Below are 21,347 nucleotides of genomic sequence, written 5' to 3'. Positions count from 1 at the left end.
AATGAAAATAGTAACTTGAATAATTATAATTACCCCTATAAAAAATTATGTTTACCTAGAATTGATTTTGAAAAAGACAGACTTGGGCACAACATATTTTATTAGAAAAACATATTTTATTCCGCTATTTATACATACAGAAAAAAAGTTCAATATTAGTGGAATGACTTACAACAATGGAGGTCATTTTGAAGCTCGTAAACAGATAACCCAGGCAAATCATACATATACAACAAAATAATTACAGTACACATCTCTGGAGAGAGAGAACTTAAATAAGAAAGAGAAATATTTTTTCCCTTATAATAATGCATATTTCTGCCAATGTAGATAAGTCTGAAGTACATTACTGAGATTTGATTCAGAATAACAAAACACAAGGCAATAAAATCACTGCACCAAAAATAAAAACAAACCAAATATCAGTTCCAATTAGAAAACAAATATACAAAGAAAAATAAGACATAAATATGTCAATTTCATTATTTTATTTTGTCAAGTGGGACCAAATAGACAATGTAATTTTTTAATAAATCCCATTGAAATAATGTGCAACATTCCCCTTTAGGTGAGAATGTGGTCAAACTGTTTAAAAAAATTTAAGTGCCTCTCAGGTTGCTGTATGTGCATTTTGGCACTATTACTTTGATCAGGTTTATTAAAAAAATGCATTAGATGACACATAACAGTGGAAATACAGGAGAAGTACATGTTTTGCACTCTCTTTTGGTTTAAGTTCTGCTAAAAGACCTCCAAAATGTTCTTCAATAATTGTTTCTTAACTATTGCAAATCAATCTGTCGTTGCCTCTCCTCAATCAGGAATGGCAAATAAACCAATGAAAAATAAATAAACCTTATCTACGTTTTAAAATTCAAGTATATAACAGAAAACTATAAACCTGATTTTGTTCCCCTCAGTGGCACTGTAGTGTTAAATACTAAAACCAATGATGAGGAAAATTATCCATTTGGACTTAAAACTGATTTTTCTATTAACAAGTCCCTTTTCAATATTTCATGAATTCCCCACATTTTTACACACAAACACTATGAAGCAGACTGATATATTGATTGGCACTTCACATCTGTATCACTTTCAAGACACCAATCAATTGGAGGTGGGGGGGAAGCCAAAACAACAAAGTTAATGTAGACTAAACAACAGACGTATTGTTTATGAGCAGAATTGCAGCACTGTAGTAAACAATGTTGTTTGACCCAAATCCTATTTTGTGCTTGGGCTACTATTAAAGGTAGTAACATTTATGCACAGCTGCTTTAAGCAAGGCTACAATATTAAAAGCAGGTTAAATTGAAGCAGGCATATGGAAAGGTTTCTTTCACTTAGTATAAGATGTCAATTTGGTCAAGCACCTCAAATGCACATGTATGCCATATATGCTATACAAAGCAAATTAAGTCAAGACGACATGAAATCAGCTAACAAACATTGAGTATGTGCTGTGTTTGCAATTATATATACTGTTTTATACAGTATAAACTGTATACTCATACTACTGAAAAACAGTACATGATAATTTGGTAGTATGCCATTGTAAACACACCCATGAAGAAACTGTGGTGTGCCCTTATTATTCCACTCTTATCAGTTCAAGTATTAATGAAAAATTCTCAATTGTGATGGTCATGTGAGCATTTTAAGGAAAGCTAATGAACAGTAATCTCCAGTGTTTGGGAGTCTGTTGATGCTTGACCTGTATTGAGCATGGGCTCATTTGTAGCATGTAGTATTGCAAGGATCAACAGCAAGAGGTGGCTAAGGCTTATGCTTATATAGGGCAGGGCAATGGGTCCACAATCATATGAGATCAACTGCTTAAATATTCCCTTCTCTAATGCATGCAGATATAGTCGCTCACATAGGTCTTGATGAAATTCAGTAGTCCATCCCCTCATCACTTTCATAGCAGTCTGAAGGAGCATCAGTCCCAAAGTAACGATCCCCAAAATTACCTGCAAAACAATTGCAATTACAATATATTTGGAGGGCCCATTTTTTCTATTGTTTTGTTAAAGGAACAATTCACCCAAACATGAAAATTTGCTGAAACTCACACTCGGGCCATTCAAGACACAAATGAGTTTGTTTCTTCATCAAAACAGAATTGGAGAAATTTAGCATTACATCACTTACTGACAAATGGATGTTCTGCAGTGAATGGGTGCCGTCAGAATTAGAGTTCAAAAAGCCAAAAAAGATACATGATAATCCACAAGTAATCCACATGGATCCACTTCATCAATTTGAACTGCTTCCAGCAAAAATACAAGTCCTCTATTCTGCTTTCTCATTTCTGAATCAAACTACCAACACCAAAAACAGCCCAAAACAGTTTGAAATATGTCAGTGGATATTGATGTGAGAGGACAACAAGGGATGGACTTTTCGGAGATAATTTGTGGATTATTGTGATGTTTTTATTAGCTGTATGGACTTCTGAAGGCATCATTCACTGCAGAGAATTCACTGATGAGCAATGCAAAATTTTTCCAAATCGGATCTGCTAAAGAAACAAACTCATCTAAATCTTAGATGGTCTGAGGTTAAAGGAATTTTCATTTTTGTGTGAACTATTCCTTTAATTAAACTGCTCTTACCAATCCCTGGAATGATGTGAAACTCATCGTTGACATTCTTGTCCACGGCAGTGGTGATGATGCGCACTTTGGGAAAGGCGTAGGCCACTGAGTGAACACCCATCTCCGCCATGAGCAGAGAGAGCAGGAAGATCTTATCCTCCTGGACGTCATGATCCTGGAACAGAGGAGCTTGTGAATCACACTGATTTAAACCTTACTGAGCACTGACTAATGTAGATATCAAGGGCTGGAAAAACACTGTACAAAAATAAACAGAATAAATAGATACATTAAATAATAAAATATAAAGTATATCACAGATTTATGTAATGCAATGAAACATTTTGGGAATTAATGAATAATTTTGTATGTAATGTAATGTAATATAGAGAGTTTAAATTTAATAAACACCAGGAGAAACCATAAAGTGCAACATATCTATATATTTCCAAGTAGCCATGTTGTTAACAGATAGAAGTACTGAACCAAAGCCAGACTTCAAATTAAATAAATAGGACCTGTCTGCTGAGGTGCCTTACAAGCAAGACTCTGACAGCCATGAGAGCTGCCGCTCCTGTAGACACAGTGCTGTCCATCAGGATAACGTAGTCCTCACTGATGTCCTTGGGCAAACGAAGGTAATGGAGCTGAGGAGGAAATTAGACCATAATAAGGCAAATTTATAAACTAAGCAATGATTTATGTGACATTACTATGCAGAAAACACCAAACTTCTAAAGCAGAAACAGACATAAACAACCTTAAATTAAATAAGGACATCAAAGGAACTTTGAGATGAAAGAAATGCAAATGAAAAACACTACAGTTGAGTATGAGTGATATATATATATAGAGAGAGAGAGAGAAAGAGAGAGAGAGAGATGAATTATTAATCATTTTACTGATATAGAATATTTATCATTATATATATATTTTTCAGACAACTATTTAAATTTGTATAAAAAAATTATATAATCACCATAGTGCATATAAATAAATATAACTGTTTCTTACAAAACTGACTACAGTAACATTAAAATGCAAGGTCCTTCAGGAAAAGTTTTTAGTGAACCAAACAATACTGAAATAATCTAATTTCTGTAAATTAATAAAACTTGTGTCATTTTATATCGCCAGTGAATCGGTACAAAATAACAGAAATATTTATTTTAACACCAAGCCATAAACCATGTTATTTTTTGCTTAAAAAAACCAACCCTATAAGCATAATATTAAAAATGACCAAAAACTACAGCGAAAACATTGTATTAATAAAAACTAATCAATGATAAACATAACGAAATTGCAAAAACTTAAAACTGAAAATATAAAACTAAAAGCTAATTTAAAATTTTGAATAAATTCTATAATAGTACATACAGCTGAACATACATAAAGTGAACATACAGCTAGAGGGAGCTGTACGCAAAAATACCTGCAAACTGACATCCATCAGCAAAGAGCTGTTGAGTTTATCATGTACATCATGACATGTTATATGTCAGGTGAGAAGAGGCATAGATATCAGATCTGGCAAAGCACAGCATTGAAACAGACCGTGACCTGACCGTTAGACAACGAGTAAATCATACGTGCCGTCTCACCAAGGCTGAGGACACAAGGACACTTGACAACACGGACAACTTTTGGATCAGAGCTTGTTTTGAGATGTGTCTATCAGTTAGATGGGTGAAGATGTGATACCTCAGGCTCTCCTGTGTCATGATTAGTCTGAATGAGGATCTTTCCGAGCCGAATGTCCTTACAAACAGCCATCAAGGCCTGTTCCATGGTCTCTCCTGCCCGTAGAATGGACACACCAGTAATCTATCAAACGAACAAACAAGGAGCACAGGCGTAAAGTCCTGCCATACAGATAATAGCAATACCTATGGAAATGTGTTTCTGCCATGGAATAAAAAAAAAATGTAAACGTAATTGTGATTTATTATATCACAATACAGACTTTATTCCTCACAATTTTGAGTTTATATCTCACATTAAAAACTTCTCCCCACAGAAAAGGGAGAAAAAAAAAAAAAAAATAGATAGATAAATGTTACCCATTTTGTGGCAGAAAGAAAAAAATCAGAATTGTGAGATGTAAACTCAAAACTTAGATTATGTAAACTTGGAATTTGCAGGAAAATCTGAATTTTGCATTTGTTTTTTGCAATACTTTTTTCTTAGAACAGCGAGAAAAAAAATCTGAATAGTGAGATATAAACAAAATTGTGAGAAAAAAAGTCTGAATTGTGAGATACAAATGCAGAATTTTAAGCAAAAAAAAACTCTAAACTGTGAAAAGTTTGCAATTATTATTATTTTTTTTAATTCTGTGGTGAATACAAGCTTACGTAGAAAAAGACAACTAATTTGACCAAACAAATTTTCCACAAAAGCATGTAACACATTTTAATCTTCCAATAAACAAACCCTTTTCCCACTCAGCCTCTTCCCTTCATATACAGTTCCTTGAGGAGTTTCAACAGACACCGGCTAAAAAGAGAAGATCAAATAAGAATCAGTGAACAATTTTTTTTTTAAACTAAAATTACATAAAACAAGTGCTATAATCCTGAATGAACACTTGCTTCACTTCACACCATAAAAATTGAATTTATCCATGGGGGTGCTGCATGACACTGTATGTATCACTGTATTATGACCAATAACCAGAGCTCGCAACATCAAGTTTAAAAAAATCGTAGTTGGTCATTAATGGCGGTCCACTCACCTTCAGCGGCAGAAAGGACAGGGCGTGCTCTATAAGGAGCCTCATTAATCTCTTTGAATAGAAAATAAATTCATCTCGACTGGTTTCTTTATTCCTGAGGGCACAGGGGAAACAGTCAATAATACACAACAGAGATGGTGTGTGTTTTGGAAGAGTGTATGATACTGTGTACAGAAACCACTGTTCTGAGAGTTTAGATAAAGTGAGAAAAAAATCCCTGAGTTTGAACCTAAATTTTATATTAAGACCAATTTTAATGTTCTATAACAGAAATTACAGCAATTACTGTATGGAAAGTAAATGCATGAATAAATAAATGTATAGATATACAAAATGTAAAAAAAAATTTATCTGAGCTGCAAGCTAGCAGTTTGCTAACGTGCTGATATGATAGTGAAATCTATTATATTAGATTATATTATATTAGATCTATTATATTATATTATTCTTTTTATGTTGTCTGTCAGGTCCATATCAAACATGCAGGACAACTAGTACAGTATAATTCACAACACATGATTCTTATAAGAAATTTCTTTTAATGAATCACTCAAATGTTCATAAAAATATTGAATCCATCAGATGGATCCTTAACTGAATGAACTGAATCTGCCAGAGTGGTTACTGAATCAACTTACTGAGCTACAATATCTTACTTTTAGTAAAATGTTCAACACAAAATAAATGTGTGTTTTGTAATAAGTATCATTTGTGAATAGATATACACATCTACAGCAGGTTTTTTCTTCATAATAAATGATATTCAATTATATTTTAATATAAAAAAGAATTAAACCATAAATTGAATCTTTAAAAATTTAAACGTGTTAAATGTAGAAAAAAATAAATAAGTAAATACACTACCAAGTTTCAGGTCAGTTCTTAAGGTTTTAATGGTTAATTTATATTTGATCAAAAATATAATAAAAACTGTCATTTTGTGAAACATTATTATAATTTAAAATGATTGTTTTCTACTTTAAAATGTAATTTAGGCCTTTGCTGGTGTAACATTGCTGATTGTTGATCCTTGAGATGAATGTTTAAACAGTTATGTTGATGCAGTTTTTCAGAATTCTTTGATGAACAGAAATTATAAAAAACTGCATTTGTTTCAAGAACTTTACTGTCACTTTTGATCAGTTAAATGCATCACTGCTGAATAAAAGCATTAAATACTTTTGAAAGATAGATTAAATAAATCAGTAAAACTTTACATAAAAATAAAAAAACACCAATATTGTGTGTGTGGTACTTCAGTATTCATAACAACAGCCAGTCATCAGTGTCAAATTATCGGAAGTCATGGCCTAGTGGTTAGAGAGTTTGACTCCTAACCCTAAGGTTGTGGGTTCGAGTCTCGGGCCGGCAATACCACGACTGAGGTGCCCTTGAGCAAGGCACCGAACCCACCAACTGCTCCCAGGGTGCCGCAGCATAAATGGCTGCCCACTGCTCCGGGTGTGTGTTCCCGGTGTGTGTGTGTGTGTGTGTGTGTGTGTTCACTGCTGTGATGGGCACTTTAGAAGTTAAATGCAGAGCACGAATTCTGAGTATGGGTCACCATACTTGGATGTATGTTACGTCACTTTCACTTTCATTATCCTTCAGAAATCAGTCTTATATGCTGATATTCCTTATCATTATCAAAGTTGAAAACAGCTGCTTAATATCTTCTTTTGATCAGTTTAATGTGTCCTTGCTGAATAAAATTATTTCTTTACACGGTAGTGCTTGTTTTGATATTTCTTTAAACGGTAGTGTTATAATATAACAATAAAAACACCAATAGTGTACGTGTAAATTACTTAAGTGTTCATAACAGCAGTGAGGTCATACCTGATAATAGTGTGCATTCCTCGGACCTGTGGGGTGCTCTCCATGACACTCAGGGTCTTGGGTAAAGGTTGACCCTGATGGGCAGATGCCAGGGCTGATCTATATAGCACATGGATATCAAACGTAAACATTCCACAAGCTGCATACCAGCAAACAAAACCAAACTTTTTGTTAATGGAAAATAGACAAATATAACAATATTTGACTTTTTCCCAGTGTGAATATGGTTTGTAGAGCTGATGTGAGTTTGAAGTGTTATGGTAGCAGGTCAAGGCAGAGTCCAGGCCCATTCACTTCAAGTCAGGATTTCCATTATGAATACATTTTAAAATAAAATAATTTACACAAATGAACCACTTTCACCCCAAAAACAAACCTCCCAGACCAATAAGATATTGACTTGGGTTATGTGTTGACAACCTGTTAATATCGTAGGTTTCTACATACAAGTGTGTGCGCATCATAAGACTTGGTGTGAACAGGCCTTTAAATTAGAAGGAGAATAAAGTGAGGGTTTTGCAACCAAAGATCTGATGCACAAGCATTAAAGAGACAGTTCATCTAAAAATTACATGTCATTTACTCACTCATTTCATTCCAAACATGTATGACTTTCTGTCAGACCACAAAAAAAAAAATGTATTCAGGATTTTCAAGATGCATTTTCACACAGTAAAAAAAACTCTTTTTGCATATCACAGAAGAAAGAAAAAAAGTCATACTTGAGGCAGAGTAAATGACAGTTCTAATTTTAGGGTAAACCATTTCTTTAAACAGTGGAATAATGTTATATTAAATAAAACCAACAAGATAGTAATGGACTCTGAACTCTGTTCATGTATAATACTGTAAATGTGAACATCTAAGCAAAGACTGAGAGAGCCACCACTGCCCCCTACAGTATACAACCTACATAAATGACTGATTTGAGACATTTAATATGTGGCTGCTAAATTTCCTTCATTGTGGCTGCCATTTTCACCAAACATCAGCCCACAATCCCATACAGAGAGACACTGTGTCCTAACCAGTGTGACGCGACAAGCACTTTGTCTCCACTGAACACAAAAGCGCTCCTCGGCATAACATGATGACAACCAATCAGAAGATATATACGGGGGTTTTGGACCAATCAGATTTCTACCTATGCAAGGCCACAAAAATAAAAACCAAGTAATGGACAAAATGACTTGTTTCTCACAACAGACGATGCTTATTACAACACTATGAACTAATAATAACACCACTAAAAAAAAAAATACAAAACAATCAAAAAAAAAAAAAAAAAACAATAATAAAAAAAAAAAAAAAAAAAAAAAATACTAAAAGAGCAGAACGGGTTTTATTAAGTGCGGAAGGACTGCAGAGGATGGATCCAAGAAAACAAAAAATAATAAAAATGAAAACAATAAACAAATAAAATAAAGAAAACAGAACAGAAAATAAAAGAAAGGCGAGAGGATGCAAGAATTTATCCTCACATATCCCAGCGGAGTTTCCTCTGAAGAAGGAATAAATGTTCATTGGGAGACAATGATGACGAGACAGAGAAAAGAGAGAGGGAGGGGGAGAAAAGAACACGACCTGATTAAAGTCTATACAGAAGAGACGGACACATCACAGCCAAGACGAGCTCAGGTCTGGGTAGTATGTCAGTGGTTTTCAGCTGAGGTGCTGTTGCCAGTCTAAAATGATCAAATGACAATGGATGTCTCAATACTGAGACCCTAATATGCATTATCAAAGGATTTCACAGGCTGCACAGTATCTGAAGAGCAAAACCACTGAAATAGGCCCATGCCTGTGTTGGCAACAGCATCAAAATAACACAGTGGAGGTGGAGACAAAAGATACACAGTGAAGCTATGGTGGGGTTTATTTTTATTTTTTTTTTGGCTCGCAAAGCTTATTTATAAATATATTCTTTGTCTTTACATCAATTTCGTGCAATTAATTCAGGTCATTAACATATTGTCCACTTAAACTTTTTGCTTTGTAGATCATTTTGGCCAAAATATTACAATTAAAATAAAAAAAAGCACTACCGTTCAAAGAAATTAATACTTTTACTCAACAAGGACACATTACATTGATCAAAGCAGCATAACTGTTTTTAATATTTATAATGCACCAAATCAGCATATTAGAATTCTTTCTGAAGGACTAGACGCAATGGCTGCTGAATATTCAGCTTTGCCATCATGGGAATAAATTACCTAAGTATATTAAATCAGAAAATAGTTACTTTAAATAGCAATAACAGCCTATTTCACTATTAATGTTTATTTTTGATCAAATAAATGCAGCCTTGGTGAGCATAAGAGACCTTACCATTAAAAATCATACCACCCCCCAAACTTTTGAATGGTAGTGTATTAGCTGTTTAAATTACAGCTGTGACTTTGGACCAATGAGATTTTAATGTGGGCGGGGCTGTGAATCCATTTATGCTGCAGCCTTAACATTCAATCTGTTAAGTGTAGACCATAGCCAGAGTTACGCTTTTTTCCCTTTTGTCTCCATTTGCATCTCTGCAGGTTTGAGGAAAAGAAAGGAGAGATAAAGCACAGGTTTAAAGAATGAAGGAAAGAGAGATGGAAGGAAATGAGGGGAAAAGCAGCCATACCTCACTGTGATTTCACGCTGGGATGGTTAGAGCAATCGGTTGAGGGTTTAGAAAGTATTTCATTGCAAACACACATAGGAAGGAGAGGAATAAAAAAGAAAAGAAAAGACAAACTCATGAAATGAGATATTCACTCAGAAAAGCCATTCCAAACAGTCAGCCCTCACCCTCTCCATGGTATACTGGGAAAATATTTCATGGCACTATCAGCTACTCTTACTCCCTATATTTAACCTGATACAATCACATTCTTGCAGTTTTACACAATATACATTTATGCCTCTCATATTTCCATCAGTAAAAAGAAGACGTTTCAGGCTGATTTAAAAGTCTTTATCAGTGTCACTGTATTACTCTAGAATCATGGGGTTGTTTAGACACCAAATGTATAGACACTACATTTTCCATTGCTTTAGTCACAACAGGTTTTGTTTTTTTAATTACATTTTTTTTTTTGTGATTATTTTTTTTTTTTTTTTGTGTGGGGGGGGGGGGGGGTGATTCTTTAATAAAACAATAAAGAAATAAATTGAAATAAAAAGAGTGAAAATCGTTTGAATGAATAAATAAATAAATGTAATATATTAATTATAATAGTAATATATTTATTATTAATTTATATATTAATCATTTATGTTGTTATGATAGTGATATGTATGTGTGCATACAGGCACCATTTGATAATCTTTTCAATAACTAAGTAAATAATATAGATAGCTTTATACATTGGTCAGTAGTTATCATTTCATTAATTTAATCAATTTCTTAAACCAAGTTCAAATGTAATTGGCTGCTACTTAATCTGTCATGTTAGCAAGTCCAAGGTTTATCTTTTTTTTCTCATAAAGCAAAAAATGTCAATACCATCATTAGCATCACACACAATACTGAAAACCCACACGTCACACAAAACAACATTTTAAAAGTGCCCCTTATTGAGGAATCATTATATATATAAAAAAATTGCTCACTGGGCCTAAAACAGAAAATCTTTCAAATCTGACCTCTGTGATGAGAAACCCAATGTAATCCTGTGGCTGCAGAGCATGATATCTTTTGCACAAAAGCACATGGTTCATTAGTTCTAAAGATCATTCCTCACTGTGACTGATCGAGTAAAAAAACTGAAAAGCATTTTCCACCTCAGGATAATTCATGACTTTATTTAGCCTGCCAGGAACAGAGAATGATTACATTTCAAAGAGGCACTAAACCTATTTTTGTGGAATACATCTGTCAGCAATGCACGCACATGAACGCCACTCAGAATTAAGTTGGTAGGCAACATGAAATCAAAACTGACTACACATTTGCTTGTCTCCTGGTTTCTCAGCATATTGTTGGAATCATCAGAGCATGTTATTCCAACGAAAAAAGTGGATAATGTTATCCAACAGGCAAAAGGCTATTAATAGTAAATTCACAATCGGGCAGGACTATTTTTTGGTATGAAACGCCAACAGATCCAATCAATTCCAAAAGGAAATGGCATAATTTCAATCTTATTTATTTATTTATTTATGAATATTGTGCCAGAAATTACATTTGCAAATGAATTTTATAATACTATAAAGGAGAAGATGGACTGTAAAATAAATATATCAAGATTACTGGCCTTGCCTTTTCTTGTTTGAATCAGTGCAAATAATATTTATAACAAAATATCTTGTGTCACATATAAAGTATGACCACCAGAGGGCAAACTACACTTATACCATGGCATGGGCTTCATATGCACACGCATGCAACATTTGTGTGCGTATTAAGAGCTTGTGGATCATCTAGCAGGGATACAGCATGCATGTCGGCCACTCTCAGCACTTCATTATGCACAGACCAACTAATCATTCTCACTCGGTGTCAAACAGATGAGAATGAGGAGCCAGTTTAATTACATACCTTTTCCAGCTGACTGTGAACATGCTGAACAATCAGATCCAAGGCTACGAAGTTTTCTCCACCTGGAGAAACAACGGAAGGGGACTGCTATAACAAAGCATATAATACTCTGACTAAACTAGAGGTGAAATTTTTTTAAATCTATTAATGAAATTTCTGAATATAAACATTGCTTTAAAAGACAGACAGTCCAGTAAAAAAACACTTAATAGTCTGATATCTCACAAAATGTTTGGCAGTTTTGACATTATCCAACTTCACGTACCTCTTGGGACCACAATATCTGCAACTTGCACAGTGGGTTCGATATACTGCTCAAACGCTGGCTTGACAAATTTGTTGTACTGTTTAATGACGCCTGCAATGTCACGCCCTCTATTCGTGATGTCCCTCTTTAGGCGCCTGATTAGCCGGATGTCTGAGTCTGTGTCTACAAACACCTTCATGTCTAGGAGCTGAAGGACACACAGAAACAGAAATACATACAACATAACATCAAACAAACTGACAACGTGTGATAGACAAATACAAAAAGTGTTCATTAGAGCTGCAACAAACAAATATTTTAATAATTACTATGCCAAATGCAACCAAGTCACATTCAAATATGTGCAATCTGGTGCATTTTGAAGGGCTTAATATAAAGTGCTTGCTTAATATATAACTTGCACACACATTTTTCTGCTGTTTTTTTTTTTTTTTGTGGTTTCTGGAGCTACCTCTTTAGGATTATGGGTAAAAGTTTGAGGTCACTAAGATTTCACCCTTTAGCTAAATAAAAATTAAACTTATATTTAGCTAAGGACGTATTAAATTGTTTAAAAGTGACAGTAAAGACATTTATACTGTTACAAAAAATTTCTACTTAAAATAAATGCAGTTTTTTTTAACCTTATATTAATCCAAATACCTAGAAAAAAAAAAAACGATCGCAGTTTCCCAAAAAAACAAAAAAAAAAACAAATCAGCAGCACAACTTTTTTTTAACATTGATAAAATTGAGAAATGTTTCTTAATAGCATATTAGAATGACTTCTGAAGGATCATGTGACACTGAAGACTGAAGTAATGATGCTGAAATTCAGATTTGCCATCACAGGAATAAGTTACATTAAAAAAAATTAAAACAGAAAATTAAAATTTTAAAATGTAATATTTCACAATTTTACTGATTTTACTGCATTGTCACCTTTGTGAGCATAAGAAACTTCTTTAAAAAAAAAAAAAAAAATTAAATAAAAAAATATCACCAGCCCCAAACTTCATAAAAGTAGTGTAGTTCTTCATCTAGAATTTGCTGCTTAACTGGTTGGGAAGAAAAACTTCAACAGAAGTATATACCATTGATTAATAACCCTCATTATTCTCCAGCCCAAAGTGATGAAATCTTGCAGGGCAGACACAATCTGTCTAGGATCTACTACTGTCTCTCCTCGACGGTTCGGTTCCTGTTACTGAGAACACATATCAGATCTTTCAAAAGAGCGAACGGATATGAAATTTTAAAAAACCTTCTCAGCAAAGGGGAAGTCAGGATCAATCAAAGCAATGTAGTGCAGCGTGACGCCAACTAGCCAAGATGTACCGCTGGAGCTGACACTGACGCTGAAAATGGATATCATTCAGTGAGCCCACATGATATGGCAAAGGCATTAAATTTCAGGGTAACGATAAACAATCCAACACCCTTAAACAGCAGTGCCAGCAGCCCTGCCAACACGAGGCATAACTTATAAGACTTTGTGTGCATGCGTGCAAGAAACACACATGAATGGGGTGAAAGGTCAAGTGTATATCAAGTTTTAAAGGACGGGAATTCATTGCTCATTCTTCCCGAAATGAAAACGGAGGTGAGCTGTCACTGTATTCACAAAGACCTGCAATGAGAAAGAGTTAATCTGAAAACCCTTATCCATTCATTAGCAGAATGACATCTACCGTTTGTTGAGTGTCATTCGTTCTGCGGCACATCTGCTGCACGCTGCTCGTAAATAACGTCAGGATGAACTGCTTTGCCAATGCGTACACAATAACCCCATTTTAATTTGTATAGATTTCCGGACACCTCGCGCAGCAAAGAATCGAAACCTGGCAATGGGAACCGTCAACGCAGGCGTAGATAAACACCACCTATTCACTTCCTGTGGCCGCTCTTAACCTTCACCATTAGAGAGAGAGAAGAATCAGTCATCTTCATTGTGTGAGGAAAACAACAGGATGCAGGAGGAAAAGAACACTACACAAGGAGACGACAGACTTCTTGTGCCGTTTCAATAAGACCAGGCTTTAGGAACAAGATTTTATATATCTATTCTTCATCCAGAGATGCATTTGTTCCCTTAAATGATAGAAGAGACAACTAGAACTCATTATCTAGCTAACCATTTACCAATATTCATGTATATAAGAGAGACAGAGAGGGAATCTCATCTCCGTGGTCGGATTTTGTGGGAATGAGATACATTACTCAGCGGCAGAGACAAACCAGGCTATGTGAAATTTCCAGGATCATTTAACACCAAATTTAAAAGAAAAAATAAGAACTTATAACTTAAGCATAATGATAATGAAGCCTACTTTTAAAAGATTTTTGTATTACAATATTATTTTGGAATGTATATATATATATATATTAAAAAAAAAATATAAAAAAGTAATACTTTCATTCAGAAAGGTTGCATTAAATAGATAAAAAAAAAGACTTTTATAATGTTATAAGATTTCTGTTTTTAGACACTGATAATAACCAAAACGTTTCTGACACTGAAGACTGGAGTAATGCTGCTGAAAATTCAGCTTTGAAATCATAATAAAATATATATTTTTAAGTATATTAAAATAAATAAAACTTATTTTAATTGGTAATCAAATTTCACAATATTACTGTTTTATTGTATTTTTGATCAAATAAATGCAGCCCTGGTGAGCAGAGACTTAAAAAAAAAAATATATATATATATATATATATATATTTCCCTAAACAAATCAATCATGACAGAAACACAATAATAAAAGCATCATGCTCAGACAATTTTTTTTTTTAATCGGCATAAAGGGAACATCAAAAACCATCATGCATACTTTCAATTTTACTTTTTAATTTCAATCCCTATTTTTTGTAAGATTTGGCATAATATAGGCTACTCAGATCGTATTTTTTTTTTACACTTTTCTTCAGTCTAGACACAGTAGAACACAGCCCATCTGGATTTCAGCGATGCATTTCTTTATTTTACAGCACAAGTTTAGTAGACTTTACCTCTCATCTTATTGTCATTCAGCATCCATAACTAATCTGTGGGAATATAAAATACACAATATTCCCTCCCTTCTCTTCCTATCATTACAAAGCTATCTTTCTTTTCATTTGACCTTATATTTTACACCTCCATTTTTCCCTCTCTGCTTTATGACTCCCATGATGCTCGTCTATATTTCAGGCTATGAAGCTTTCCATTATTCTTCCTTTCTTTCTATCTTTTATTGAAAGCCCTTAGTGACATTATAAACCACATTTAAAGGTGATAGCGGAGACTTATATAATGTCCAGTGTGACAAGTTTAATATATGAGGCTTACCTTTAAAAGCTCCTTGTTGGCAAAAGCCAAGATTCCCTCAAATATCACAACGTTGGCCCCATAGACAGTTTTCTGAAGAGAGGAACATAAACAGAGAACAGTAAAGGACCAGGAAAAAAAAAAATACATGAAAATGTGATGTTACAGTCAAATCTAAAATAAAATAATGAATTATCAGAAAAAGTAAAAATGCGTTACTGAAATAGTCAATTAATTAATTATAGCATAAAGAATTCATTTCTGTAAAAAATAAAATCTCTTTAAATTACACAAAAATAATGTACACAAAGTGCCCAGAAAATGCCTTATACTATTTTCCACTACAAATATGATGTTAATAAACTGAGGCAGTGTAGGGAGAGACTGTGGAAGTGTGTGGTGATGCATGTCCTCAATGCTCCCCTGCTTCAGAATGAAGGGAACCCTGATGGTGTCACGATCCCATTAAGACAGATGCACTACCATGAGGCTCCCCGTCAATGGCCACGCATTTGGTATTGATCAGCAGAACGAGCCAGAGATCTCCCTTTATCACTCATTGACATTACAACCCATTTAAATACAGAGGAAAAACCTTCTGCACCTTAAATTTTAGGAAGAAAATAAAAGCAGTGCAGCTCCTAAAGACACATAAATACCAGGTCTTAAGTAACTGTAGTTACTGCTACTGCTTTATTTCAGGCATGAAATTACAAATTGCTTATAAAAAATAAAAACAACCATAAACATTTTTCTCAGTTAATGCAAGAGTCTAATTCGACAGCTTTATAAAAGTGTTGGGTTTCGGAGTTAAATTAAATCTATAAAGAGATAATAACTGTATAGTAATCGGGTTAAGAAAGTAAATTAATTAACATTAATTCACAGTAAAAAAGGTTAAATGTTCACAATTTCTCAATTATATTAAATAGAACATACACTGTAATTACATTGCTGCATCACATTTAAAGCTAAAGTAGGTTACACTTTATTTTACAGTTGCCTTGTCACAGTTTAAAGTAATGAGTAATTTTAATTAACAACATGTACTTAGCATAGGGTTAGGGTTAGTTGCATGTAATTATGAATAATTTACTATTATTACACAGGTATTATTGCTATTACATAAATACAATTACTACATAAGTACATGTAAGATCTAACAAGTATACTATAAATTGCGAAAAAAAGGCAGTGTAAACATGATTGACACAACGTGAGGTCGTATTTATTTTTTAACGTTTAAATTTAAAGATGAGAATTTGGGACTCAGTGTGAAAAGACCTTTACTCTAAAGTATTTTTCAATGCTAAAACCACACAAGAGTATGTAAACTGTTTGTAGGTTTATTTCCCCTGAGACGCAATGTTTCGAGCATCCAAACATTTTTTTATGCAATTTTGCTTGGTAAAGCTAGGGATGCAGAAACTACATCGATTTATTTTGGAAGCGAAAACAAGGTAGTAAGCCATCTATACAGGCTCATGCATACTAACCAGACAATCACACACAAGCTTACCCACTCCTTGCGACGATTGTGACTGGTAAAGTCATACACTGGCACTTTGATGCTTTTGCCCTTTTTCAGTTTTCTCAACACAGTTACCAGCAGTTCAAAATCAAAGGCATCGGGATGATCAAAGTTGTACTCATTTCTTGCTGCCAACTCCTGCTCCTCTTTACTCAAAACCTGCCAGACGGGAAGAAAATAAGATTACACTTTTTCAGTGGTGCAGAAATGTTAAGGTTGGCGATAACAAAAAAGGGTACTTTTCAATAAAAGTGCCCTGTAGACTTTCCACCATAGAGAGAAACAGACTGACTGATTGAACCACTTAATTAGACCACTAATAATCTGGAGGATATGCCATTAAATCAAACAAAGATTAATGAGTAGATCCTACAGGGTTTCAGCTCATCCAACAGGGGCAAGAGCAAATGATATTAATGCTTCAATGGTTTCAACACATGAAGAAGTTTCATGTGAAGTACTTTAATGGTACAGTGGTCTGCAAATGCAACTAGGAGCACTGTAGCAATAATACTATTGATGAAACAAGTCATTGGATTTGGAATTAAATTCCTCACTTAAAAAGACAGGAAGTTCAAAGCAGATGTATTCAGGGTGGGTCTTCTTTAACTCAGTCATGAAGTACCTTGTAGAAAGAGTCCATAGAGAGCAGAACAACCCAAGGAACATCAAGAGCCTCTATGATCTTATTGGCCACGGTGGTTTTCCCAGAGGCACTTCCTCCACACAGACCTGCAGGACACAACAGAAGCTGCAGCTTGTTCAAATGCACAAAAAGTCAATATCTGCAAACTTCTATTTTCACAACAATCATGAATTTCGCTGCTATGTTAAAGTAACATTTGAAAGTTTAAGAAATGTACACATAAGACAAAGTATTCATTTTTATTAAGGTTTAAAAAAATTACGGTTTTAGATTTGATTTACATTGTGATTTACAATATTACGTCAGAACCACTGAATAATATAATATAATATAATATAATATAATTAATATAATATAATATAATATAATATAATATAATATAATATAATATAATATAATATAATATAATATAATATAAATAAATTACCAGAATCTGTTCAATCAAAAAATACCCACAAAAAGCATTGGAAAATTGGCAATATTCAATGCATTAACTATGACAGACAGACATAATTAACATAAACTTGAATTTAGTCATGAATTTTATCAAGGTAACGTTTTCATTAAAAAGTGGCTGTTAAGTAAATCACCAAAAATATATGAAAAAAAAAAAAAAATACGGTAACAGATTCATTGCAATTTACAATATTACTTCGGAGCCACTAACTCAAAATATTATAATATAATATTATATTACAATAAATAAAGCTCATATACAAGTTCAATAAAATCTTTTCAACCTTAAAAGTAATAAGGGATATATCCAAAAATAAAAGTCTACTCATCAGACAAGAAAAACTGATTATACAACTCTGTGACTGTAAAGCCAGTCATGTGAGACATTATGCTGACCACTACATTTTCAGATACTAAAGTGTGAAGTATCACATAGGTTTCCAGAATAAAAGGCTATTAAAAAAAACACCATATAAAATAAGATACACCACCAATGGGAACAACAAAAAGCTTCTTGTTGTTATATGGACTAAAGTTACTTAAAACTGCTTCAGTGTTGTTACGTCCTCTCTCGCCTCCCAGTTCCTCTGACCTTTGTTAAAGGAAGATCATTCCACTTGGGTGGATTTATTAGTTTCTCTCTGAAAGAGCAAGCAGGGACGACAGCCACACCACACTTCTCTTTTTTTTTTTTTACAGGAATAATTGACTGGAGAACATCCAAGTGTGAAATTGTAACCCATAGGACAGGCTCTTTGTGAGTAACGGATTGCATACTAATGACCTCAGAGCTCAGTCCTGACAGAAACTCATGTTCTCACACATGACAAAAGTGCAAACCATCAGGCATTCAATACAAAAAGTTTCACAAAAGATTTAAACCTTGCTTTAAGATTATAAACTACTGTTCAAAGTTTGGGGTCACTATGATTTTTTTATTTTTTTCATGAAATTTATACTTTTATTTCACATAATAAGACTGATATGTCGTACCGATTACAAAAGCTTCTTTAAAGGTGGTCCCAGTAACATTGTACCAGGGTGGACGTCCTGCGGTGTAGATTGTCCTCTTATTCGTCCTCAGAAGTGGAGGCTCTGTTTTGCTTTGGCTGGTGGTCCGTTTCCGTGGGGACAGCGAAGGGGTCAGGGGACATCTTTGTCTCATAAGGCCATCGAGAGAATCCTCACCACTACCACAAAAATAAATAAACAAATGCAGGTCAAACACAATAGGATTTGCTTAAAGAGCCACTGCCATTTAGAAAACAGAAAGTGCAAACATTTTTTCATGTCACACAAGCTCAATTAACAATCATCAGTAACTGATCAATTATCAATTAACAGAGCGAAAGGTAAGTGTGAGTGTCCATACTGCTATCAGACATGCCTTTGAAATCATGAACGGCCCCATCTGACCTGAGCACGGCTATTGCACACTGTGTCATAGAGAGCTTGAGGGAATCTGGGTCTTTTTGATGCCCTCAGAAAGAGCTGCTCACATGATGCTTTCTGTTGGTGTGGTAGAGGGACTAAGACCTTTCTGTTTGTCCTGTCCAGGAAACCACACATCTGCTCAGTCAAACCTGGAGCCTCATTTGAGTAAGGCTCTCATCACACGGACAGACACTGGACACTCACTGACGCTAATAAATCATCCATGTGAAGTACAGTCCATGGTCAGGATGTGTGCTTTGACTCACAGACTAGGCTTACATGGATTAAGCAGCATAGTCCAAAATGAAATTCTATTGTTGGCGATGTGATGTGTTGTACACATTTGGCTGATTCTTTGGATTTTTTAAAAGGAATACAAGGAATATGAGAACATTTGTGAAACAGTAATAGAAATATGTATTTTTCCTTTATATACACTACTGATCAAATGTTTGGAGTAAATATGACTTTTAAAATGTTTTTGAAAGACGTCTCTAATGCTCATCAAGGTTGCATTTATTTGACAAAAATAAAGTAACATTGCAAAATATTATACCAATTTACAATAACTGCTTTCTATTTTAATACACTTTAAAATATTTTTTTCTTGGGATGGCAAAGCTGAATTTTTTTCAGCAGCCATTACTCCAGTCTTCAGTGTCACATGATCATTTTAATAATGCTGATTAAGTACTCAATACAATATGTAAGATTTTAAAAAATAATAATAATAATAATTTAAGATTTAATACATACACACAATATTGCCAGAAGTATTGGGAGACCCCCTTCTAATGAACAGGATTGACTACTTTAGTAATTTTCATGAGTACAAATCTTAATGTTTAAGCATATAATGATATTCTAGGGAATTGTGCACTTCCAAAACTGTTGCAACAGAGATGGAAATACAATTTTTAAATAAATAAATTCATAAATTATGTTTCCATCTTTATTGCCACAGTTTTGAAAGTGCCTTTTTTGTTCTAAAGAAGGGGGCGTCACAATACTTTTGTCCAAATAGTGTATGTACAAATCATTGGTGTTTGGTGATGAGTTTTTGGCTCAATGTCTATATTTAAAGTCATACCAGAGTGTTCAGCTGGGATTAGGACTTGGCTTTATGCACACCAGTCAAGAAAAGCAGACAATATTAATGAACTATTAGCATTTAAAAAAATGTAATACTGTCGTATATATATTTGATTTGGAAACTGCTTTAAATGTAACGTTAACTGCAATATAGTCCCTCTTCATATGCTTCTCCATTGACACGAGCTGCAGATGTGCCACGCCAGCAGCTCCAGAAACACAAGTGCTTCTGCTCATGCTCTATATGCTATAGATCTAATCAGTCTAAATAACACCAACAGTAGCAGATAAACTGTGTAAACACCTAAACACTAGCGTCGCTTACTGAACTGTTGCCACTGATCAACCCAACACTGCCCTTTATTTATCAAGCGGATCACGTAACGTTACTGATCACACCAGAACGCTAACAGAGCTCGAGAGGAACTCGATCTACTCACCTGTCAGATCGAAACATCGATTGCTCATCCTCCACTCCTTCTTTCTGTTGCACCTGAACATCACTTTGGCTCATTGTCATCGCCATGTTTGTGTACCGCTAACGCGCGAAAACGCATGTCCGGAAGTGCGTTTGCGTCATGGTTGCGGTGGCGCCTGGCGCGTAGTACATTTACATTTAGCCATTTAGCAGACGCTTTTATCCAAAGCGACTTACAAATGAGGACAATGGAAGAAATCAAAATCAACAAAAGAGCAATAATATACAAGTGCTATAACAAGTCTCAGTTAGCTTAATGCAGTACACGTAGCAAGGGCTTTTAAATAATATAATAAATATAAAGAAAACAGATTGAATAGAAAAAGAAGCAAGCTAGTGTGGGTTTTTTTAAGAATAGAATTAGAATAGTGAGTGCTAAAGTTAGAGGGTCAAATAAAGATGGAAGAGATGTGTTTTAAGAAAAAAATAATTAAATCTGAGGGCGTGTA

General features: G+C 34.2%; 1 protein-coding gene across 2 annotated transcripts; it reads right to left on the bottom strand.

Moving 5' to 3' along the window:
* Positions 1-108: 108 nt before the first annotated feature.
* Positions 109-20,993, bottom strand: LOC109053767 (uridine-cytidine kinase-like 1). 2 transcript variants are annotated; one of them, XM_042746399.1, is made up of 15 exons: positions 20,861-20,993; positions 18,888-19,084; positions 17,418-17,524; positions 16,781-16,951; positions 15,283-15,354; positions 11,970-12,159; positions 11,705-11,766; positions 9,806-9,822; positions 7,180-7,278; positions 5,341-5,434; positions 5,040-5,102; positions 4,308-4,430; positions 3,143-3,250; positions 2,622-2,778; positions 109-1,976 (listed from the first exon to the last, which is right to left on the bottom strand). In XM_042746399.1, exons 1-15 carry the CDS (start codon positions 20,944-20,946, stop codon positions 1,900-1,902), a joined length of 1,623 nt encoding a protein of 540 aa, XP_042602333.1. In that variant the 5' UTR covers positions 20,947-20,993; the 3' UTR covers positions 109-1,899. The 2 variants fall into 2 exon arrangements, with proteins under 2 accessions (XP_042602333.1, XP_042602332.1); XM_042746398.1 differs by lacking the exon at positions 9,806-9,822 and adding an exon at positions 8,661-8,680.
* Positions 20,994-21,347: the final 354 nt, after the last annotated feature.

Source organism: Cyprinus carpio, chromosome B20 (assembly GCF_018340385.1).
Source record: "Cyprinus carpio isolate SPL01 chromosome B20, ASM1834038v1, whole genome shotgun sequence".
In the NCBI taxonomy this organism is placed as follows: Eukaryota; Metazoa; Chordata; class Actinopteri; order Cypriniformes; family Cyprinidae; genus Cyprinus; species Cyprinus carpio.
This window is presented reverse-complemented; position numbering and strand designations above follow the sequence as displayed.